The sequence below is a fragment of the Perca flavescens genome, chromosome 11, assembly GCF_004354835.1.
Source record: "Perca flavescens isolate YP-PL-M2 chromosome 11, PFLA_1.0, whole genome shotgun sequence".
NCBI classification, from domain to species: domain Eukaryota; kingdom Metazoa; phylum Chordata; class Actinopteri; order Perciformes; family Percidae; genus Perca; species Perca flavescens.
Genome location: NC_041341.1, coordinates 34,468,214 through 34,488,450, shown reverse-complemented (window position 1 = coordinate 34,488,450; position 20,237 = coordinate 34,468,214). Strand labels below are relative to the sequence as shown.

Below are 20,237 nucleotides of genomic sequence, written 5' to 3'. Positions count from 1 at the left end.
AGCGAAAGAAAAGTTGTGTCCTGTTCTCTTTATTTATATATTTTACACTGTCCAACCGGTAAAACATGTCCTGTTCTGTAGACATGGTCCTTATTTATTTATTCATGTTGGACCAGTCCAATATGAGTGTCAGTTGAAATAACTGTTGTAAGAAAACTTGTTTTATTTGTTATTAATCTATTTTTAGGCGTTTTCCCATAACTTTTGTTATTTTACATATGTTAAAAATATCGGAATTAATATCGCTATCTATCACAGTATCACATTTTGTTAATATCGTGCAACCCTAAGCCCCGACTAGATTGAACTACTGTGGTTGCTGCAGGTAGGCAGCAGTAGCCCCGTCCTAGACAGCAGCTGCAGCTGCTTGGAGTAGGCATCCCGGTGCTTAAATAGGTCCATCGTGATCCATGTCTTATTACTTGGGCCTTGGTTTCCCTAGAAACTAAAATGTCAAAGACACTGAACACACTTTGATAGGAAAAGCACAGCATGCAAATGCTGTTTACGTTGAAATGAGCAGTAAAACTTCTCATTTAACAGTCACACTGACACATTTGTTTTAGTCCGGATCATGGTGGAAGCTCTGGTTGTCTGTCGCCATCTGCTGGCTGTATTCAAGTACTGGCACTAATGAACCATGTTTCATTCTTTTCTCATTCAGAAGAATCTTAAGCTAGAACGGAGCCGAAAGGAATGTGAGGATGTTGAGAAACTGCAAAACATATTTAATAAATGATACTAAGATTTGGTTATGGTTTTTTTTTCAACAAATTTCTTTTTAAAATATATATTTTGATGTCCCTTTTGCCTCTCAAAAGTAGAGGAGGAGCAATCTCCTGTGCCTGCATGGACCAGCCTCCTCTGGGCTGTACACCTCGGTATAGGCCTAGCTTGCGAGTTTGTGTTTCCTAAGATGGCAAAGGAATGTCAATTGAATGAATTGTTGTGGTTTCATCTTGTATGTCTTATTTTCTCATTTTATTGCTATGGTGAGTCTGAAATAAAGTTTGATCTGAATTATAGAACTGTAGGCTCCCGTATTGTGGCTCCAGTATTGTGGAACCAGCTCCCAGTCTGGGTTCGAGGAGCAGACACCGTCACCACATTTAAGAGTAAACTGAAAACCCTCCTCTTTGATAAAGCTTATAGTTAAGGAGTGAGGAGTTGCAGCGTCCGCCTAACCCGGCCCACCTGCTTCTCCTCGTAGTCATCAGTTTATATAATGTATAATTAATAATCTAGCGAGAGTAGAGGGAGGCAGGCCAGTACAGCCCGATCCGGTTGGGGAGAGTTCTAGCCCGACCAGGCACCTCTCTTTAACCTGCCTCTCTTAAGTTATGCTATTCAATTCTAGACTGCCGGGGAGGCTGTTCCTCCCTAAGACATACTGAGCTGCTCTCTCATCTCTACTTGTTACTTTTGTATGCATCCTGTCCAAGAAATGCTTGTTACTAATCTAGCTCTGGGGAGTTTACTCCCCGGAGTCCTTATGTTTCTTCTTCGCAGAGCTATGCTCTGCGATTCTCTGCATTACCCGGCCGCATCCTGCTGCGTCCTGCTGCATCCGCCGCATCCACCCGTGCTCTGCAGCGCCACGTTACATCCCGCAACGCCCTGCTGTGATGTTCCTAGGCACAGAGTAGTCAGGATCCGGTATAGGAGACTGCACTACTCAGTATGACACGATGTGCCCTGCTATGACATGAACTTCCACGATAACCTTCGAAGTCACTGTGACTTCTAATGTGACTGTTATCACCACTGTTCATCACGCCCCCAACCGGCCCGTCAGACACCGCCTACCAAGAGTCTGGGTCTGCCGAGGTTTCTTCCTAAAAGAGAGTTTTTCCTTGCCACTGTCGCAATAGCCACTGCTAATGCTTGCTCTTGAGGGAATTACTGTAATTGTTGGGGTTTTGGAATCTATAGAGTGTGGTCTAGACCTACTCTATCTGTAAAGTGTCTCGAGATAACTTTTGTTATGATTTGATACTATAAATAAAATTGAATTGAATTGAATAGGCTTATATCTTGATGAACCAACTATCAGTTTACATTTGGATAATATTTGCGCAACGGGAAACCTGGCTACTGTCATGGCTTACTGGGGCAGTTGAATAGAATGGAGCCCTCTAAAAAGGTGCAGTAGGTAAGTCTTATAAAACTAACTTTCTGTCATATTTGCTGAAACTGACCCTATGTTCCAGTAGAACTACATGAAGCAGGTCATTTAAAAAAAAAAGAGAATCCAGCTCCTCTGGCTCCACCTCCAGCCTGTAGTGCGATTTTCAAAAATCCAATTCTCCCTGTTCAGATACACCAATCAGGGCCAGGGGAGGGTGTCTAACTGCGTGCCAATCACTGCTCATGCATACAAATTCATTCTCCCTTTTGGGGGGAGGGGCTTAGGAGACCATTTTGGGCTTTAGCAGAAAGAACTGAGAAGTTGTTGATATTCAAATTTTTTGGCTAAGTCCTGGATCTTTTGTTCCCCTCCGAGTTTCAGTCCAAACACCCTTTTATCCACAACAATAACTGAACGCTAATGCACTAGAATATGTTTCAATTCCTACTTTTTAAGGGGTCAAAAAAAGTTTGTGAGAAAAAAAACCAAAATGAAAAGATGACTTTTAATGAGAAATTAAGGCTGAGGCAAGTGTAAATTTTTAGTCATTTAAGCAAGAGGAAAAAGAAAGAAGACGTGACATGACTTTGCTTCTTCTTTTTCGTTTTCCTTCTCCTTACAACACTGCACTATGTAAATACTGTATCACAGCCACACAACATTTGATCAGTAAGACTGTATTAATAAAGACTATGTTTCTCTGATTTCCACTCTTTGTACTTTTTTATAATCAGTACATTGTTTTAATCAACCAACAATTTGTTAGTGCATGGGCGATTTAAGACCCTTTTTAATTTTATCATAGCCCCCCTAAAAATTATAATAACAAAAAACTTTTCTTATTATTTTATAAGTTTGTGAACGTGTCTGTTAGACAAGGGCTTTAGCAGAAAGTGGGGGAGGGACTGAGAAGTTGTTGATGTTCACATTTTTTGGCTAAGTCCTGGATCTTCACAATCCTACCTACAGCACCTTTAATGTTACTAGTAACATCTGTGCTTTTCTTTCTATGACAAGTAAAATGTATTTTGTAAAAAAGGCCTATTATGTTTGAAAAACTGATATATTTGTGCTACATTTAGAAGTTTAACTGCTAGACATTGGTCCATCAATTGATGCAACATATTGTGTGAGCCATATCATCTTTATACCACAATTTACCTTCAAACAGAGACTCATCTGTTTGCATCTGTTCAGTGTTAAAGAGGATGCACTATTGATATTTTTGGCCACTTGGGGGCAGCAGGGCTTCTAGGTGAGTGAGAGCTGTTCCCGTTCATCCACTGAACCATCTTTAACTTTCACACCATTTCTACACATTCATTTGTTCCCCTCTGAGTTTCAGTCCAAACACCCTTTTATCCACAACAATAACTGAACGCTAATGCACTAGAATATGTTTCAATTCCTACTTTTTAAGGGGTCAAAAGTAAAAACAAAATGAATAGATGACTTTTAATGAGAAATTAAGGCTGAGGCAAGTGTACATTTTTAGTCATTTAAGCAAGAGGAAAAAGAAAGAAGACGTGACATGACTTTGCTTCTTCTTTTTCGTTTTCCTTCTCCTTACAACACTGAACTATGTAAATACTGTATCACAGCCACACAACATTTGATCAGTAAGACTGTATTAATAAAGACTATGTTTCTCTGATCTCTTTCTACTTTTTTATAATCGGTACATTATTTTAATCAACCAACAATTTGTTACTGCATGGGCGATTTTAGACCCTTTTTAATTTCATCTCAGCCCCCCCTAAAAATTATAATAATAAAAAACTTTTCTTATTATCTTATAAGTTTGTGAACTTGTTTGTTAGTGACGGAGGAGAAACAATGACCATTAACAGAGACAATGACCATTAAAAGAGACGTAGTGTTGGCCAATCATTGTCCCAGCAGTCTCCAGTGTCTGAGAGGATACAATACACTTTTCTAATAGTTTTAATGAAGGGAAGCAGAAGAGAAGTCATCTCACGGTAGTCAGACATATACTGCAATGATCAGTATATGTTCTTTGAGGTAAACATGATGACACGTAATATTGAGTCATGTAAAAGGGAATACAAAGTGGCAAAAACTGTTTTCTGTATTACAATTTTATATTTACCTGGTAAAGTATATTTTTACTTTCCTGTCTTCTTCTATCCAATGTTGGTTTCTCTGAACAATGACTGCAATCTTTCCCCAGCCTTAACTAACTAGTGTTTGTGCCTAAATGTAACCTTACCCATAGGGTGGGGGTAGGTCAGAAAACATGTCTGAGTGTCTGACTTTGATACTTAGTACTGGCTCCTTCCTTGCAATGGTCGGTCTTTTCCTGACCATAACCAAGTAGTTTTCTCCCTAAATCACAGATCAAAGCTTTAATGATTATATGGGACATTTTGGAAGGAGTTCAGTAAATTTGTCATGTAAATTTGGGGACTTGTTGAAAACCTAAAGTGTACTGAAAGGAGGCATTCCTGTATAATCTTACCCACACTGAGCACTTTGATATTTTGTTCTATGCTGTGGATAAACATAACGTACCTTTTTCTCTTGTGTTGTAAGTTTTCATGCTGTGTAGTTGCTTTAGCACACGTTACACCAATGGACAAGGTGGTGAAGTAACAACAACAAATTGCCCATAATAATTTCACCAGTTCTAAAAGTGATGAAAAAGACTTTATTTCTGTTGCTGTTTTGCAAGGCCTTTTTGCATCCGTGGTTAGATTAACAACTTCTTCATTTTACCAACCAGCTGTACTGCATGGGTGTTGTCCTGCTGAATTTTGGCCACCTCAGCTACAGATCACATTGTTCCTTCCTCTACTTTTCCATGTAAAATGTCTTAATGAGAAGTTCTGTTGCAATCCGGGGTCAATTGTGTTTTCCCCCACATCCCGCACTGTGTGTATATAAGAGTTTCTGAAGTAGGAAGTGAAGGTGATTCTACACTCTAGAGAGCATGGAGACATCTGTGGACCAGATAATGGATCAAGTCTCATACACCCAGAGTAACCCACTGTTTGACATGTCACTCAGCAGGACTGATCTCTACAGTTCCCAGCCTGATTGTGAGTATTAAGGCAGAAAGTATAAAACCTTTCAAAGCAGATTGAGTTTCTATTCAGACTTTCAAACAGCTAATGATAGGGACCTAATTCTGTGTTAATATGGTTTGCATCTTTTAAGGGTAATTTTTTTTTTGTTCAACCTGGACCCCATTTTCCTATGCATTTGTGTTTAATAGACTGATTGCAATGTAACCCAATGGGGCAATTGTGCAACCTAGATTTTTGTCCACTAAAAGTAAGGTAAGAGTAAGGAGTAAAAGAAATATAGGGTTGTGTTATTTAACAGATTTTCAGTTCCGTGGCTATATATTTAGGCAAAATGATTTCGACAACGTGGATGAGGTCATTATAATTCAATGACCCACCGTATTCATTTGAGCCATAATATTCGGAAAAAGAGAGAAAGAGAGAGAGAGAGAGGAGGAGAGAGAGAGAGAGAGAGAGAGAGAGAGAGAGACAGCTGCAGCGGAGTGTTTCATGCGGTCAGTAGGCTATAATACATCCATGGTTTTGTGTTATCTAAAAGATTTTCAAAAAAAACAATGGCTTGTATTTGCTCATGTCTCTATCACAGCCCTGTTGTTTAGAGGGGGGTCCTCTGATGTGGTGACACAGCGTTGTGGAAGAGGAAAGAGATATTTAAACGCAGAATTAAAAGGCCAACTAATAGAGGTATATAAAAAGAGACTTTGACTGAAAAGTATCTATACAAATTTTCTCCGTAACTTATCCAGTAGGACTGTAAAAACAGACATACACTGTCAAAGTACCAGAGAGCAGTGGTAGAACCTCTGATTGGATACAGCCCTGCCAACACAACTCAGCTGGCCAATCAGAGCTCCAGTTGCTGTTAGGTTTGCGGTAGGTTTGGCTTTAATTACATTTTGGGTGGCAACATCAAGAGCTTAAAATCTTTTTTAAAAAAATTCTAAAAAGCATGAAACAAAATAATTGGTTTTAAACTATGGAGTACCTCAAGGTTCTGTTCTAGTAACACAACGTTATCCGGATTTTTCAAACTATGGAACGAAATCACAGAACCTGCATGCGTTAATCACGCGCTAAAAACATTTGTTGTGTTTACGTGTTAATTTTGACAGTCCTAGTGGCATTACAAGTTTGCAGCTGTCATTGTTTGACTTCACATTCAGACCACGGGTGTGTGAATATTTTTAACAAGTGATAATTTTAACAAAAGTTCAGATGTTTGTTCTGCAAGTTCTCACATTTATTCTACAAGTACTCACATCAAGACTACAAGCTGTCACATTTTGCACAACATTTACCCTCATCCTTTGTCACCTGTGCCCATTTCTCCTGGTGTATCGTGTACCTTCTTCCTGACCTCAACAGGAAGAAAAGGCTGGTAACCCGGGTGGTTTGGATCTTTAATGATTCTCCTTGCCTTTTTCTTGCAGCGCCTGGTGTACAGTACATATCCTTTAAACAGGGTAGGGTAGCCCCACCTATTGCATGTTCAGACAAACAAAGAGACAAACTCAAGACAAACTCTCTGCAGGGCCTTGCGGTCCTGTTTGGTGCTGTTTCCGTACCAGGCAGTGATGTTCCCCGTCAGGACGCTCTCGTGTTTAACCCTTGTGTGGTGTTCATATTTTTGTTACACAGCCAATGTCCCCAGGTCTGGTGGACCCGCCACATTATTAGGCTTTTAAATCAATACAGCCATAACAATTTATGTAAAAATACTTAACAGATGTTTACTTTAGCTCAATTACCAATGATATATACATCATTTATGGTTCATATTTGCCATTTACCCCTGTGAGATCACATTTATAATCATATGATCATTTTTGTTTTTTTGTGACAAAACAAGGAAATTCAATTATAGAAAAGGTAAAAAAATATAAACAAGATTTTTGATCATCATTATTGGTGCTTATTTCTTAGAACTTAATCAGATCTTTGTGTGGGAATAACAGGTGCAGAAACAATTGCACCTACAATTAAATACACTCGGGTCCGGTAGACCCGAACCCTCATGTGTAATAGTTATGTGTGGGGGGGGGTGCACCATGTGCAGTAATTGAAAATAAGTTATTTTTATGTTCTTCACATAAAATGAGCCAAGGCCAATGCATTTGAGATGGAAGAAATAATAAATAGCATAATTTGTCTTTTAGCAAATATTGAAATAGGGTCCCACGGACCCGAACACCACACAAGGGTTAAGGGGATATCCAGAATTTCATCAGGCATAATATATAAGTAGTGAAGGTTTTGCAAATAGCACTTACAGTATGAACATTTTGCAACTTAGCAGATAACAAAACCTTCTCATTATGTTCATAGAAAATGTAATTCACGTACATAATTTTACAAAACACATTTGCTGTTGTAAATGAGTTGTATATAAACATACTGTCAAACAGACAGGGTTCCAGATCCACTCCAAGCCACCACGTTAACGCAAATTACATATTTCTCTAACCTGTAGGACTTGCTGATTCACATTCACACAGACCTGCACCTCTGAAACCTTCAGAGGGGACAGTAGTTTACCTCTCAGTCATAACCATTTTGGTCTAGTGTCAGTTTCTTGACTTTTCTGCCAACAAAAAGAAACCCATTTCCATTCCCCCTAGGTTTTCACTGTGATTGACAGCTGACATTTTCCACTGGTTGTCCAAATGTTTCATGCTCGGAGCATTGCAAATTTAAGCGTTTGTATCAGCTGGATGAACCAGGCTACGTTGTGTCTCCTGAAATGACTTTCCCAAGATGTAAGTTTGCTGCAGGAGATTGATCATATTTATTTTTTTTATGTTTCAAATGCAGTTTCCTGTATGTGTTTCAGATCTGAAGCCAGCGAGGCCCAGAAGACAGTGGTGTTTTAATGTGATTGTTGTGTATCTCATCTTGCAGACTGCCCTTAATGCCTTTCTCATTTATAAAGGTACAACTGCATACAGATGTTTATTTTTATTTTTTGTTATCAATTTTTTTTTCATGTTAGAAATGAAAGAGAATCAAGATTGATTATTATAATCAAGATTATATTATTATTATTATTATTATTATTATTATTATTATATGTTTGTATTATGGACTTCTTTTCATAATGTAGACATTGAACTGATGTCTTTATGTACTATAAATGTGAAGTGAATGAAGATACTAATGAACTATTGTTATTTTTTCCCCTCTTCCCCAGTTTTTAAGTTGGAGTCTCTAATGTCTAACCCCAGGTCTGAGAAAGTGACGTCCAATCACATCCCTCTGAATGATGGTGACAACATCCAAACTCTCCTCTACAACAACAGTCAAGAAACCAAGACCCTTAAGGGCCACCTGTGGGCCCTGAAGAACCAGGTCCTCCAGCTGTTTATACGTAACATTTTACTAAACATAAAATTTAGTAAAATAGCTTCAGTCCAGGTTCAATTCAGTTCAAATTTTGTTTAGTTTTTAATTGACTTTAGTTCTGTTTACATTGCATTACATTTTATTCAGCTGATGGTTTACTCCGAACAGCAAGAATCAATTAGCTTTAAATTAGCCAAACCATAAAGAGCCACATGCAAGTGCAACATGTTAGTGCAAAAGGTTCAACATGTAAGTGCAATTTTTTTTTTTTTTTTTAGCCATCAGTCAGAACAGATGTGTTTTTAGCCTGCAGCGGAAGATGTGTAGACATTTAGCTGTCAGGATGTCGATGGGGAGCTCGTTCTACCATTTAGGAGCCAGGACAGGATGCAGTTTAACTATGTGCTGGACAGTAGCTGGGTCTGATTTGTTCATGGCACGGTACGCAAGTACTAGTGTCTCGAAACGGATGTGGCCAACAACTGGTAACCAGTCAAGGGCGGAGGAGCGGTTTAGTGTGAGAGAACTAACCCTAACCCTGTTGTTTTTGGCCATGACAACAGGTCACCAGCCTGTGTGGAGAGGAGGGTCAGTTTAACAAGCTGCAGTCTGACCTGAACCTGCTCAACACCAGCACCCTCAACCTGGAGAGCAAAGTGACCACCATCAGCCTCAAACCAGGTAGGATCAGAGAACTTTTCATTTTCCAGACTAGCCATAGTCTGGCTATCACCAGACCAAGCTCAATCTTTTAAGATTGAACATTAGTCTGGGGAGTCTGCTCTGTATTTTCTACTGCACAAGAGGTGTGATCAACGGGCATAGTTCAAATGACTCTGTACGCAATTGGATAGTTCTTCAACCAATCAGACTAATGGTATCGGTATTGGAACATCTCTACTTTGAAATCTTTTAAAACAGCAGCGACAGCGGCATCAACGGGTTGCTGCGCTTCGGTGGCCGCCATGTTGAATGTAAACAAGAAGTTGCTCGGTCGCTTCTCTATCGTCATCGTGTTAAACCCACCAATAGCGCGCCAGGTGGATAAGTCAGTTTGTTCCCAAAAACTGGGAAAAGACACAAAATGCCAATAAATTAAGGTATTTATTACCAAAAAGATTAGAAGTTCGACCTAAATACAGGGGATCAGACCCCTGGTGATTGGTCTAGCTGGTGCCGTTTTCTTTAAGTAGCTAGCAGCTATCCACTAGCCCGTTGTGTCCCTACCACTGGAGTTAGTGTTGGCTCTGGTCCGTCTGAATTTCGAGGTCTTAGGGCTAGTCCCTGCAGTGCAACCAATAACAGCTAAGTAGTGATAGTGCTCAGTGGTAATTATACATAGTATACAGTATAAAGGCAGAGTTTATCAACCAAAGCAATTCTCTTTCCTATGTCCCCAGGACCTCCTGGTACTCCGGGTACAACTGGAGCGCACGGTATTCCAGGCTTGCCAGGAATGAAAGGTGAGTCAACCTTAAGCATTTACAAAATTAAAAGTTAGAAGTTGGAGTTAAAATAAGTCAAATATGAGAAGTGTGGTCATGTTGAGCAACCAAGGATTTCCAGGTACCTAATGGAGAAGTAGGCGTACCCACATTTATCTCCGAAGCATCTCAACAATAACCCCATTTTATGAGCCGATATCAGAGTGGTTCAGAAAGAGAATTAAATGTGTCGCTCAAACCTCTGAGCTAATAAAACGACACCAAAGTTTCTCAGTGCAAAAAGTACATTTTGTTACAACTGATTAAGCAAAGGTGCATATGTGTGAAGCAGGAGGCATTAGCTTTCAGCTGCAGGTCCGGCGATGATCCCAGCGTTGATGACCTGTCATCTCTTGTCAGACGGCTGATGAAAACCGGCTGATGGATGGGCTGCAGCCGTTATTTCACATACCCTCGCACCGCAGTCAGTGCACTGACATTTCCCGTATGAAATCTCTATCAGGGCTGGACAACAAATTACTACAGTTTGAGGCAGAGGTTTTCCAACAGTTCCACCCCCACCCGACCCCATCGCCCTGAGTCCTTGATCAAACTTACAATTTGTGATAATGACCTATAGCAAGCCTTGCGTGTGTCAGTGTGCATGTGTGTCTGATTTGTTAATAGTTTCAGAATGGTTGACATGCACAGGAACCAATGGCAAACTAAAGACAAACAAACATCTGTTCGTGCAACACTTTGTTCCAGACAGGGCTCTTTCTAACATGGAGGACACTGAGGTTATGGGGTCATGTCCTCTGTATTCTTAGTTTAGTTTCTTTGTTTCACAGAATATAACAAATAAATTACATTGAAGAAATACAAAAATACATGTGAGGGTGTGGTAGAAACCTGTAGCGGCTTATATAAAAACCACAACCAAAAGACATACACTAATGTAGACGTACAAAAATACATTTTAAGTGTTAGTGTGCCAAAAATTCTTACTTAGCCTACTTATTACACATAGTGGGTATTTTAGTATCTTTAGACTCAGTATATATAAACTTGACGACTAGTAGGCCAACAAAAAAGAAATTAATAAATATAGATAAATAAAGAATTGTTTTTTTCTTGCAGTGTAGAGAAGGATTTGTAACATCAGTTAGATCATGTGATTGACTTACACAAAATATTAATGAGCAGTTAATTAAACAAAAAAGGGGTGTTGGGGCAAGGTTGCTTTGGGGGCTCCTGGAGTCATGGCCATATATTTCTAAAATCCTGGCTGTGGCACTATAACTCTAGAAAAACCAGTCCCTCCAGAAAAATGTGATTATGCGATCGCATAATTCAATGCACAATCAGCCAGAGTCCGCATATTTATGCAGGGGCCGCATTTTTTCAAATACGCTGCACTTTCGCAGCATAAATTGCCGATTTCCGCGCAAAATATGCAAGGCTTACATGATTTCATAATCCCCACATTTTCGTTGCAAAAAAGTCACATATATCTTAGCAGAAAGTTGAAAAATTTTGCGTTTACTTCACACAAGAGCAGCCATTTTCCCCTGTTGCCATGGGAACGTTAAGTTTGAAGTGATGTAATTATGCGACTTGAACATAATCAAACTTTTTTTTCTCTTTTTCATCAAACCGCAGTTTTTGCAAGTTCCCGCAATTTCATCGCATTTTTTAAGAAAACGTGCCGCATAATCAAGGATTTTTATGTATATATTATATTGGATTATATATATATATATATATATATATATGTATATAGCGCTTTGAGTAGTCGTTAAGTGTAGAAAAGCACTTTTACATAGTACAAGAACCATTCACCATTCACACACATTCATACACTGTGGCCGAGTCTGCTGCACAAGGTGCCACCTGCTCATCAGATAAACATTCACGATTTTTTATTTATTTATAAATCAACCACAGCAATTTCTTGGGGGTGCTAAGGGGGTGCTATGGCAATCCTACGGGTAGCTACAGCACCCCCTAGCCCCTCCCTATGTAATGTTTCCTTCTTTCCAGGTGAGAGTGGCGTTGCTGGCCCTCAAGGACCAAAGGGTGAAATGGGACTCAAAGGACAACCTGGAGAACCAGGAGTTGCCGGTCCAATTGGTGGGTTTCATTATAATTATTTGTGGTATAATGAACTTATTGTTATTCTTAAAGCTGACATGATTTCTTTTTAAAGGAGCTCAAATCCCAAAATGGGGCTGCAACAGAAAAGGGTGTCGCATTCACACTAAGATGCTGCTGGGCACTTCATTGCACACCAGAGCTGACAAACTGAATAAATAACAAACTGACATCCAGACAAAGCTGGAATCACTGATGTAAAAAAAAATCACAGCCTGCTTCAGGCAAAGCATGGCAACTTTATTATGTTATTATAAAGCATCATAGACCTGCCAGATTTACAAACAGTAGTACAAATGTAAAAGTTAAAGCAAGATGTGGCATAGTGAGTGCTATTCCCTAGCACACCACTGTCGTACATATGGACAGCCTTATATGTATTTATATTTATTATGACTACGTTACGCCTGAGCAAAAACTAGCTAGTCGACAAATTTGCACTTCAACTCTACAAGTTACATAGTGCAAGAGCAGGCGTCTGGAGTGCCCGGTGGTAATGTCAGACGCACCGTTCTCTCTATTACAAGTCAGAGTAACATCAAAATGATTTTGAAGTTGTTATTCTTACGTAAAATAGTTACATAATGTTGCTTAAAAACCCCAAAAGCCCCAAAAAAAAAAAAAAATAAAAAGTTATCTCTCCTCTCTTGGCCACCAGAAACGTTGTGGGAACTTTGGTTTAACACCACATACCTGCAAAACTGATCAATCACCTCAGCTGTACTTTTAGTTGTTTTGCTAATTGGCAAATGTTAGCATGCTAACATATTACATGAAGCTTTACATTATACTTGCTAGACGTCTACGTTACATGTTAGTGAGCATGTTAGCAGTCTGCTGTTTTCTTCTGCATTTACAGAGCTGTTGGCGTGGCTGTAGATTTCTCAACAGCCACTTTTATAAAATAGGTTAGAGTTGTTTTGCTGACATTTTTTCATCATCATCCGAGACCCGAGTTGCTCTGGTAAAAGCAGACCCAGCACGTAAAAGTGAGGAAAAAGATTGGCATTTAATGTTTAGTGTTTACAGCAGCTGCTACGGACCAAAACGTGACGATTAGTCTTTTGACAGATAAATACATAATGTAACAGTTTTTGAAAAAGTGCTCTTTCCAAATAAAGTGGTATTAAAAGCAAGGGGAAGAATGAGATTTCCTAAAAGAATCTGTTCCTCATGCTGTGAGAGTGTGAGTGTACTGGATGGCTCACGGTAATACCAAATACTTAACTGAAACTCAGTTCCTAAATGGAAAAATGTTACAGCAGATTGCAATTATGAAATAGTTCAGTTTCTCTTCCTTCTCTATCTTCTGGTCATCAGGTGGTGACACAGCATGACGAATGATAAGATTTGCATAGCTTGCATTTATGAAATATATACATGTGCACCAAAAAACATCATAGTTATCTGTGTGTGTGTGTGTGTGTGTGTGTGTGTGTGTGTGTGTGTGTGTGTGTGTGTGTGTGTGTGTGTGCAGGTCCCAGCGGTTCACCTGGAATCCCAGGACCACCAGGGAATCAAGGTCCAGGTGCAAAGGGAGAGAAAGGAGATCCCGGTGTACCAGGTAGGAGGTTCTATCCAACCTGACCTGACTACATGAAAACAAAAGCATCCTGAATAACATACTTCATTTCTTATATTAAAAAGTTTCCATGATATTGAATATGCGTGGTAGGTCTCCCTCCATAAAGAGCTGCTAACGTAGAAATAAAACTAAACGTATCCCGACATATCAGGCAAATATTTCCTCTTTATCAAAATAAGAATCCCATTTATTACCAAGCAGGTTTTCACAGACAGAGACTTTGGTGTGTGGTGCATAGACAGGAAACAATTCAATACAGAATAGAAAGAAATTACAATACAAATATCAGAATAAATATAGGATTTATCGCCATGTAAGTTACACCTTCTGAATTCAAGTTAGATGAATTGCCTGTTAACTCATCATAAAACACACTTCATTCAAACTCGACAGAAATGAAATAAAACTCCCCAAAACTTCTTTCCACTTCCAACCATCAGTGAAGTACACACGGCGATGAACTGGTAAGAGAAAATGAGGTTTAACCATGTATCCAGCTAATTAAAGTACCTCTCATTAGTGTGAATAGTTAACTTCATGTAATATTGTAAGTAGCATTTCCTTTTGCAGGGTGCAAATGTTCCACCACAACAAGTTCCTTCCTGAGACTATTCAGAGCCACCATCGCTGCGTACAGAGCATAGCGACGATTGTGATTAGACCCGACCCGAGCCCGACAAGCACATTTTGATTGACAGCTTTTTAAAAGCCCGAACCTGTTTACAGCCCGACATTATTCAAATGTGCGCACGCACACAGCTCTTTTGCCTTTTGTCAAGAATGAGTAATTTATACATGTTTTAACATCATTTATTTATGACTAATGTAGGTTATAGGCCACTTGGAAGTTGGAACAAAGAAATAAAATAAGTCCTCTGTAATATCTCAGCACTCTAAAAAGGCCTAATGTCTTTACAGCAAAAGCTGACACTTCTCCGTCACCGTTTGTTTCACCTTTGCAGGGATGGGTTTTGATGCTGTAACAAACGATGCGATTGTAGGTTGATCCTGGGCACTGGCAGGTGTTGAACACATTCCATCAACATGCCTTATCACTGATGAATTCCCTGTCGTTTTGCTTTAACAGAATGTCGCATCTTTTGCATTTCACATAACCCACTGGCTCATTATTCTCATTATGCACATGGTCAAAAGTGTTCCACACCTCAGACTTTGCTTTCTTTGCCGGTGCAACCAAAACGTAATCGCCAGAGGCCAGCCTCCGTTACACCTTCGTTTCACCTCCTCAGCATCCATTTTCGCGCTAATCGAAACACATCACCTCATTTACCACGCAACACGGAGCGCAAGCCCGAGCCCGGCCTGAGCCCGTGTAAAATGATACTAATTATGACCGAAACCGACCAAATCCATTGGGTTCGGGCAAAACTCTTCAGCTCTAATTGTGATTGCTTTTAAGAAATGCAACAACCCAGAGCGTTTTCTGTCCTATTCTGGAATGTATGTTTGGAGGAGCCAGTTCATCAACTGCTATCACCAGCCTATTAAATACAACCATTATGGTCCAGTGATTCAAATTCATTTTTGGTTGCTGATATGGCCTCTAAAAATGACGAGAACTTTAAACTGTAGATTTATTCCATTCATGTCTATTTATTGGGTATACAAGGTTTAGCAACCCCACATCCCTGATAAATGTATTTCATAAAATCTCATTTTGTTGTCTTGTCATCAGGTGTAATGGGACCTCCAGGCTTCAATGGAACTCAAGGTGAGTGTGTATTAAAGTTACATATAAAATCATGTTTATTCCATATGCGATGTACTGTGCAAAGCATTTGAAGAAAACTGAAAACATCATATAACAACTAAAAATTGAAATGACTCCATTCTAACTTTTCTCACGAAAATCCAGACAACAGTGGCCAGATGTATAAATGCTATGTGAGCACAATTTCCCACATATTAACTGATGTTTACAAAAGAAGAATATGTGGTGAGAATGTACGCTTCTCAGGCATACTTCAGACCAGGCATACACACAGTTTTAGTGAGAAGATTGAATATAAGGTGAGAGATGTCATTTTATAGTAAAACTTTCTTTTTAGGTTGTTTGCCAATTGCCCTGGTCCAACGTTACACAATGTCAATGTTAGCTTGATGCTAGTCTCGCATTGCCAGACATTACTCCACAGCGCAGCAGAGTTGGTAGATGCTGCTATGTTGACGATTATAAAAGCCTGTGCTCTCGCGGAGCTCTGTACGCGGCTGACAGTCACCTCTTATCGACTAACCCTAACAAGGACCGCTAAAAAGACTGGGTTTATGTTTTTACAGGTATATACAGGTATATATACAGGTATAAACTGGGCAGTTGATAACAACACACAGGCCAAAACACAAACAGAAATTCCCTCACGGAACGGAAATTTCAAAAAGAGAAAATACTGGCATTAGCATTGTTGTCGGAAAACATAGTATTTCAACTTAGCATGTTTCCTTAATATTTGATGACACAGTGGGGTAATTTTTTATTAAATACAGTGAATATATTACATATTGCACCTTTAACCAAAGCTAAAACTGTAAGGATAAAGGTTAACAAATCCAGCATCTGTAGCATTGATTAGAATACACTTTCACATCTGAAAGAGTGTCCAGCTCCCTTACCTGCTGCTGAGCTACACTAAATGAAGATTTTTTAATGAGTCGCCCCCCCTGCCCCTGCACTGAATAAATTACCTATAAAAGTGATAGAATCAGTATGACATATTTAACTAATGAATTATGTTCGCATCAGTTTGGTTGGAAGATGTATTTGACCATTTTTCTTCCCTAGGTCGTCCCGGACTACCAGGTCCAAAAGGAGACAAGGGAGACCAAGGAAACGCACCAGAGCGTAAGTCTGCATGAGACTGACCTGAACAATAGTGAATACTAACTAAAACTAACCACTACAATACCACTTTCAAACACAAAGTTAACTGTCAAAACAGCAGTACGTTAACTAAAAAAATAAATGACTAGTACAAAATATTTGATACTTTAACCCTATCAACCCTAATATATTTGCTTGTACACCAGACTATCCTAACAAGCTATCTAAAGTTTTAGCCACCAGGAACTTTAAACAGCTGCAACTGTATCATCACAGCGACTGTGCGTCTCGTGCCGGGGAAATCCAGAGGGCGAGTGGAAGTGAAGTACAACGGGGTCTGGGGCACGGTGTGCGACGACAACTTTAACATTGTGGATGGCAAGGTGATCTGTAAGATGCTGGGCTTCCAAACTGCCATTAACACCTACACTGCCACCCCAGGTAAGAAGTCTGCTGCCACTCATCACCTCATCTTCTCTGCACCGTATAAAATTCTCTAATGCGTAACAAAACCCTTTATTTTATTTTGCCCCAGTACTTCTTTTCTACATCAGCACACTGTGATGCTGACCCTCACACTACTTCCTCTCTTTTGTTGTGCTTCTGAATTAACTATTTTCATGGTATTAAATCAAAACTACCAACAAGTTAAGAAAGCAGCCTTGCTGAGCGTTTGATGGCATGTTTGGCCATTGTTACCGCCAGTTATGATATGACAACATTGTAGTCACCAAACTAATAGCTGGTATCTGGGGACACGGTTGTGATCTCTGACAGGGCCAAACAAGATGAGACAGGTTGTAAATAATCCAACAGTTTACCCAGACTATCTAAACTACTTTATTTGAATGTAAAAGTGAGCGCACCTGAAATATTGGTAATAATCCTCCATTAAGGTGGGTCAAGATTGAAGCAGAAATTTGGTCTGTAATGTGTGATGGATCTTATCTATAGACAGTCTGTGTATTAGTAGTACATTTGCCTTCATTTGCTCATATTATGCTTTTTGGCTTTTTCCCTTTCCTTTATTGGTTTACAAAGTGAAAAAGCCCAAAGTCCCCCCCAAAGGGCCTTACCATCTCCAACAGAAAACACTGTTCACCAACTGCTCCAAACAGCTCTATTGTAGTCCAGCCTTTACTTCAGAGACCAACGTGGTCACTTTGGAACACACGTTATAATGCTCACCTAGCTGCTAGCATGGCACACCCTCATACTCTGCTTCTGACTGGCTAGTAGTCCTTACCTAGGTACTTTCAGGGCACGCCCTCATACTCTGCTTCTGACTGGCTAGTAGTCCTTACCTAGGTACTGTCAGGGCACGCCCTCATACTCTGCTTCTGACTGGCTAGTAGTCCTTACCTAGGTACTTTCAGGGCATGCCCTCATACTCTGCTTCTGACTGGCTAGCAGTCCTTACCTAGGTACTGTCAGGGCATGCCCTCATACTCTGCTTCTGACTGGCTAGTAGTCCTTACCTAGGTACTGTCAGGGCACGCCCTCATACTCTGCTTCTGACTGGTTAGTAGTCCTTACCTAGGTACTGTCAGGGCACGCCCTCATACTCTGCTTCTGACTGGCTAGTAGTCCTTACCTAGGTACTGTCAGGGCATGCCCTCATACTCTGCTTCTGACTGGCTAGTAGTCCTTACCTAGGTACTTTCAGGGCATGCCCTCATACTCTGCTACTCACTGGCTAGTAGTCCTTACCTAGGTACTGTCAGGGCACGCCCTCATACTCTGCTTCTGACTGGTTAGTAGTCCTTACCTAGGTACTGTCAGGGCACGCCCTCATACTCTGCTTCTGACTGGCTAGTAGTCCTTACCTAGGTACTGTCAGGGCACGCCCTCATACTCTGCTTCTGACTGGCTAGTAGTCCTTACCTAGGTACTGTCAGGGCACGCCCTCATACTCTGCTTCTGACTGGCTAGTAGTCCTTACCTAGGTACTTTCAGGGCATGCCCTCATACTCTGCTTCTCACTGGCTAGTAGTCCTTACCTAGGTACTGTCAGGGCACGCCCTCATACTCTGCTTCTGACTGGTTAGTAGTCCTTACCTACGTACTGTCAGGGCACGCCCTCATACTCTGCTTCTGACTGGCTAGCAGTCCTTACCTAGGTACTGTCAGGGCACGCCCTCATACTCTGCTTCTGACTGGCTAGCAGTCCTTACCTAGGTACTGTCAGGGCACGCCCTCATACTCTGCTTCTGACTGGCTAGCAGTCCTTACCTAGGTACTGTCAGGGCACGCCCTCATACTCTGCTTCTGACTGGCTAGCAGTCCTTACCTAGGTACTGTCAGGGCATGCCCTCATACTCTGCTTCTGACTGGCTAGTAGTCCTTACCTAGGTACTGCCAGGGCACGCCCTCATACTCTGCTTCTGACTGGCTAGTAGTCCTTACCTAGGTACTGAGCATGTGCGACTCCCAACAAAGATGGAACAGAAGTGAGATGTCTCACTCTGTAGCTAAAACAGAGAGCTCAACACACAGGGTGAAAAGAGGAGCTGCAGCAATGTGAAGTACAACAAAAATATGGTGTTTTTTGACCATAAGAACATAATCGCTGTGAAACAATCAGAAAAGAGACTTTTAAACTGTGGTGTTATTACTGTGGTATTATTACTTGTAAAACAATCTGAGTACTGCTTCCACCACTGCTGACACCACAGGAACATTAAGAGCAACCTTTATTTATGCACTTGTAAACAATACTCAATTATAATACATTATTCTAACACTGCTGTCCTTCTGTAGGCTCTGGTAGGATCTGGCTGGATGAACTGAGATGTGTAGGAACAGAGTTGGACATCTTTGGCTGCCCACACAACGGAATTGGTATTACCAACTGCCAACACAGCGAGGATGCCGGAGTGCAATGTGTGTAGACTGAAACGATGCCGAAGACCAACATGAAAAATGATGTTTCAACTTCTACACATAAACATGAAGTGACAAATTGATTGACAGGCATTACACACACACAGACACACACAGACACACACAGACACACACAGACACACACACACACACACCACATGCATAAGTTTTAATCGGGGATATTAGCAGAGAACAAAGCAGCTACTAATGATGTTCACAGCTTGATCTCATTACATATTAATAAAATACAGCTTATAGAATTGCATGCAGTTCAGAGTTTCACTTTATTTCTAAACTTATTACATGTCATTTAGCTGACGCTTTTATCCAAAGCAACTTACAATTGCTATATATGTCAGAGGTCGCACGCCTCTGACATGGAGCAACTAGGGGTTAAGTGTCTTGCTCAGGGACACATTGGTTGATGTATCGCAGTGGGAATTGAACCTGGATCTCCCGCACCAAAGGCACGTGTCATATCCACTGCGCCACCCCTATCATTAGTTTAAATTGCAATTGTACTGTATACAAAATATCATGGCAAAAAAAATTCTCAGGCATAATTTCTTCACTTTGTACTTTGTGATTATTAATAATAATAATATTTGCAGCTGCACTGTCCTAATCAGTCCACATCCTTGCCTCTCTTGCCTTCGGGGACATGCTTGCCATCACCTTTCGTCCATCGCCCATCACCACAGATGACTTTGCAGAGATCAGCAAAGATTAGTAGGTCACACTCAAGGACAGGAGTCGTGCTGAGGAATGGGTTTTGGCACAGCTGGCTCAGTCACTTTTTCCCAGACGCCTCAGGGAACATACTGTAGATTCTCTTTTT

General features: G+C 40.4%; 1 protein-coding gene across 1 annotated transcript; it reads left to right on the top strand.

Annotated features, from left to right (window-relative positions):
* The first annotated feature begins 5,038 nt into the window (after positions 1-5,038).
* Positions 5,039-19,664, top strand: marco (macrophage receptor with collagenous structure). The gene is made up of 11 exons (XM_028591859.1): positions 5,039-5,187; positions 8,006-8,104; positions 8,363-8,520; positions 9,078-9,195; positions 9,915-9,977; positions 11,982-12,071; positions 13,570-13,656; positions 15,374-15,409; positions 16,478-16,537; positions 16,793-16,957; positions 19,277-19,664. The coding sequence occupies exons 1-11, from the start codon at positions 5,079-5,081 to the stop codon at positions 19,405-19,407; spliced, it is 1,116 nt and encodes a 371-aa protein (XP_028447660.1). The 5' UTR covers positions 5,039-5,078; the 3' UTR covers positions 19,408-19,664.
* Positions 19,665-20,237: the final 573 nt, after the last annotated feature.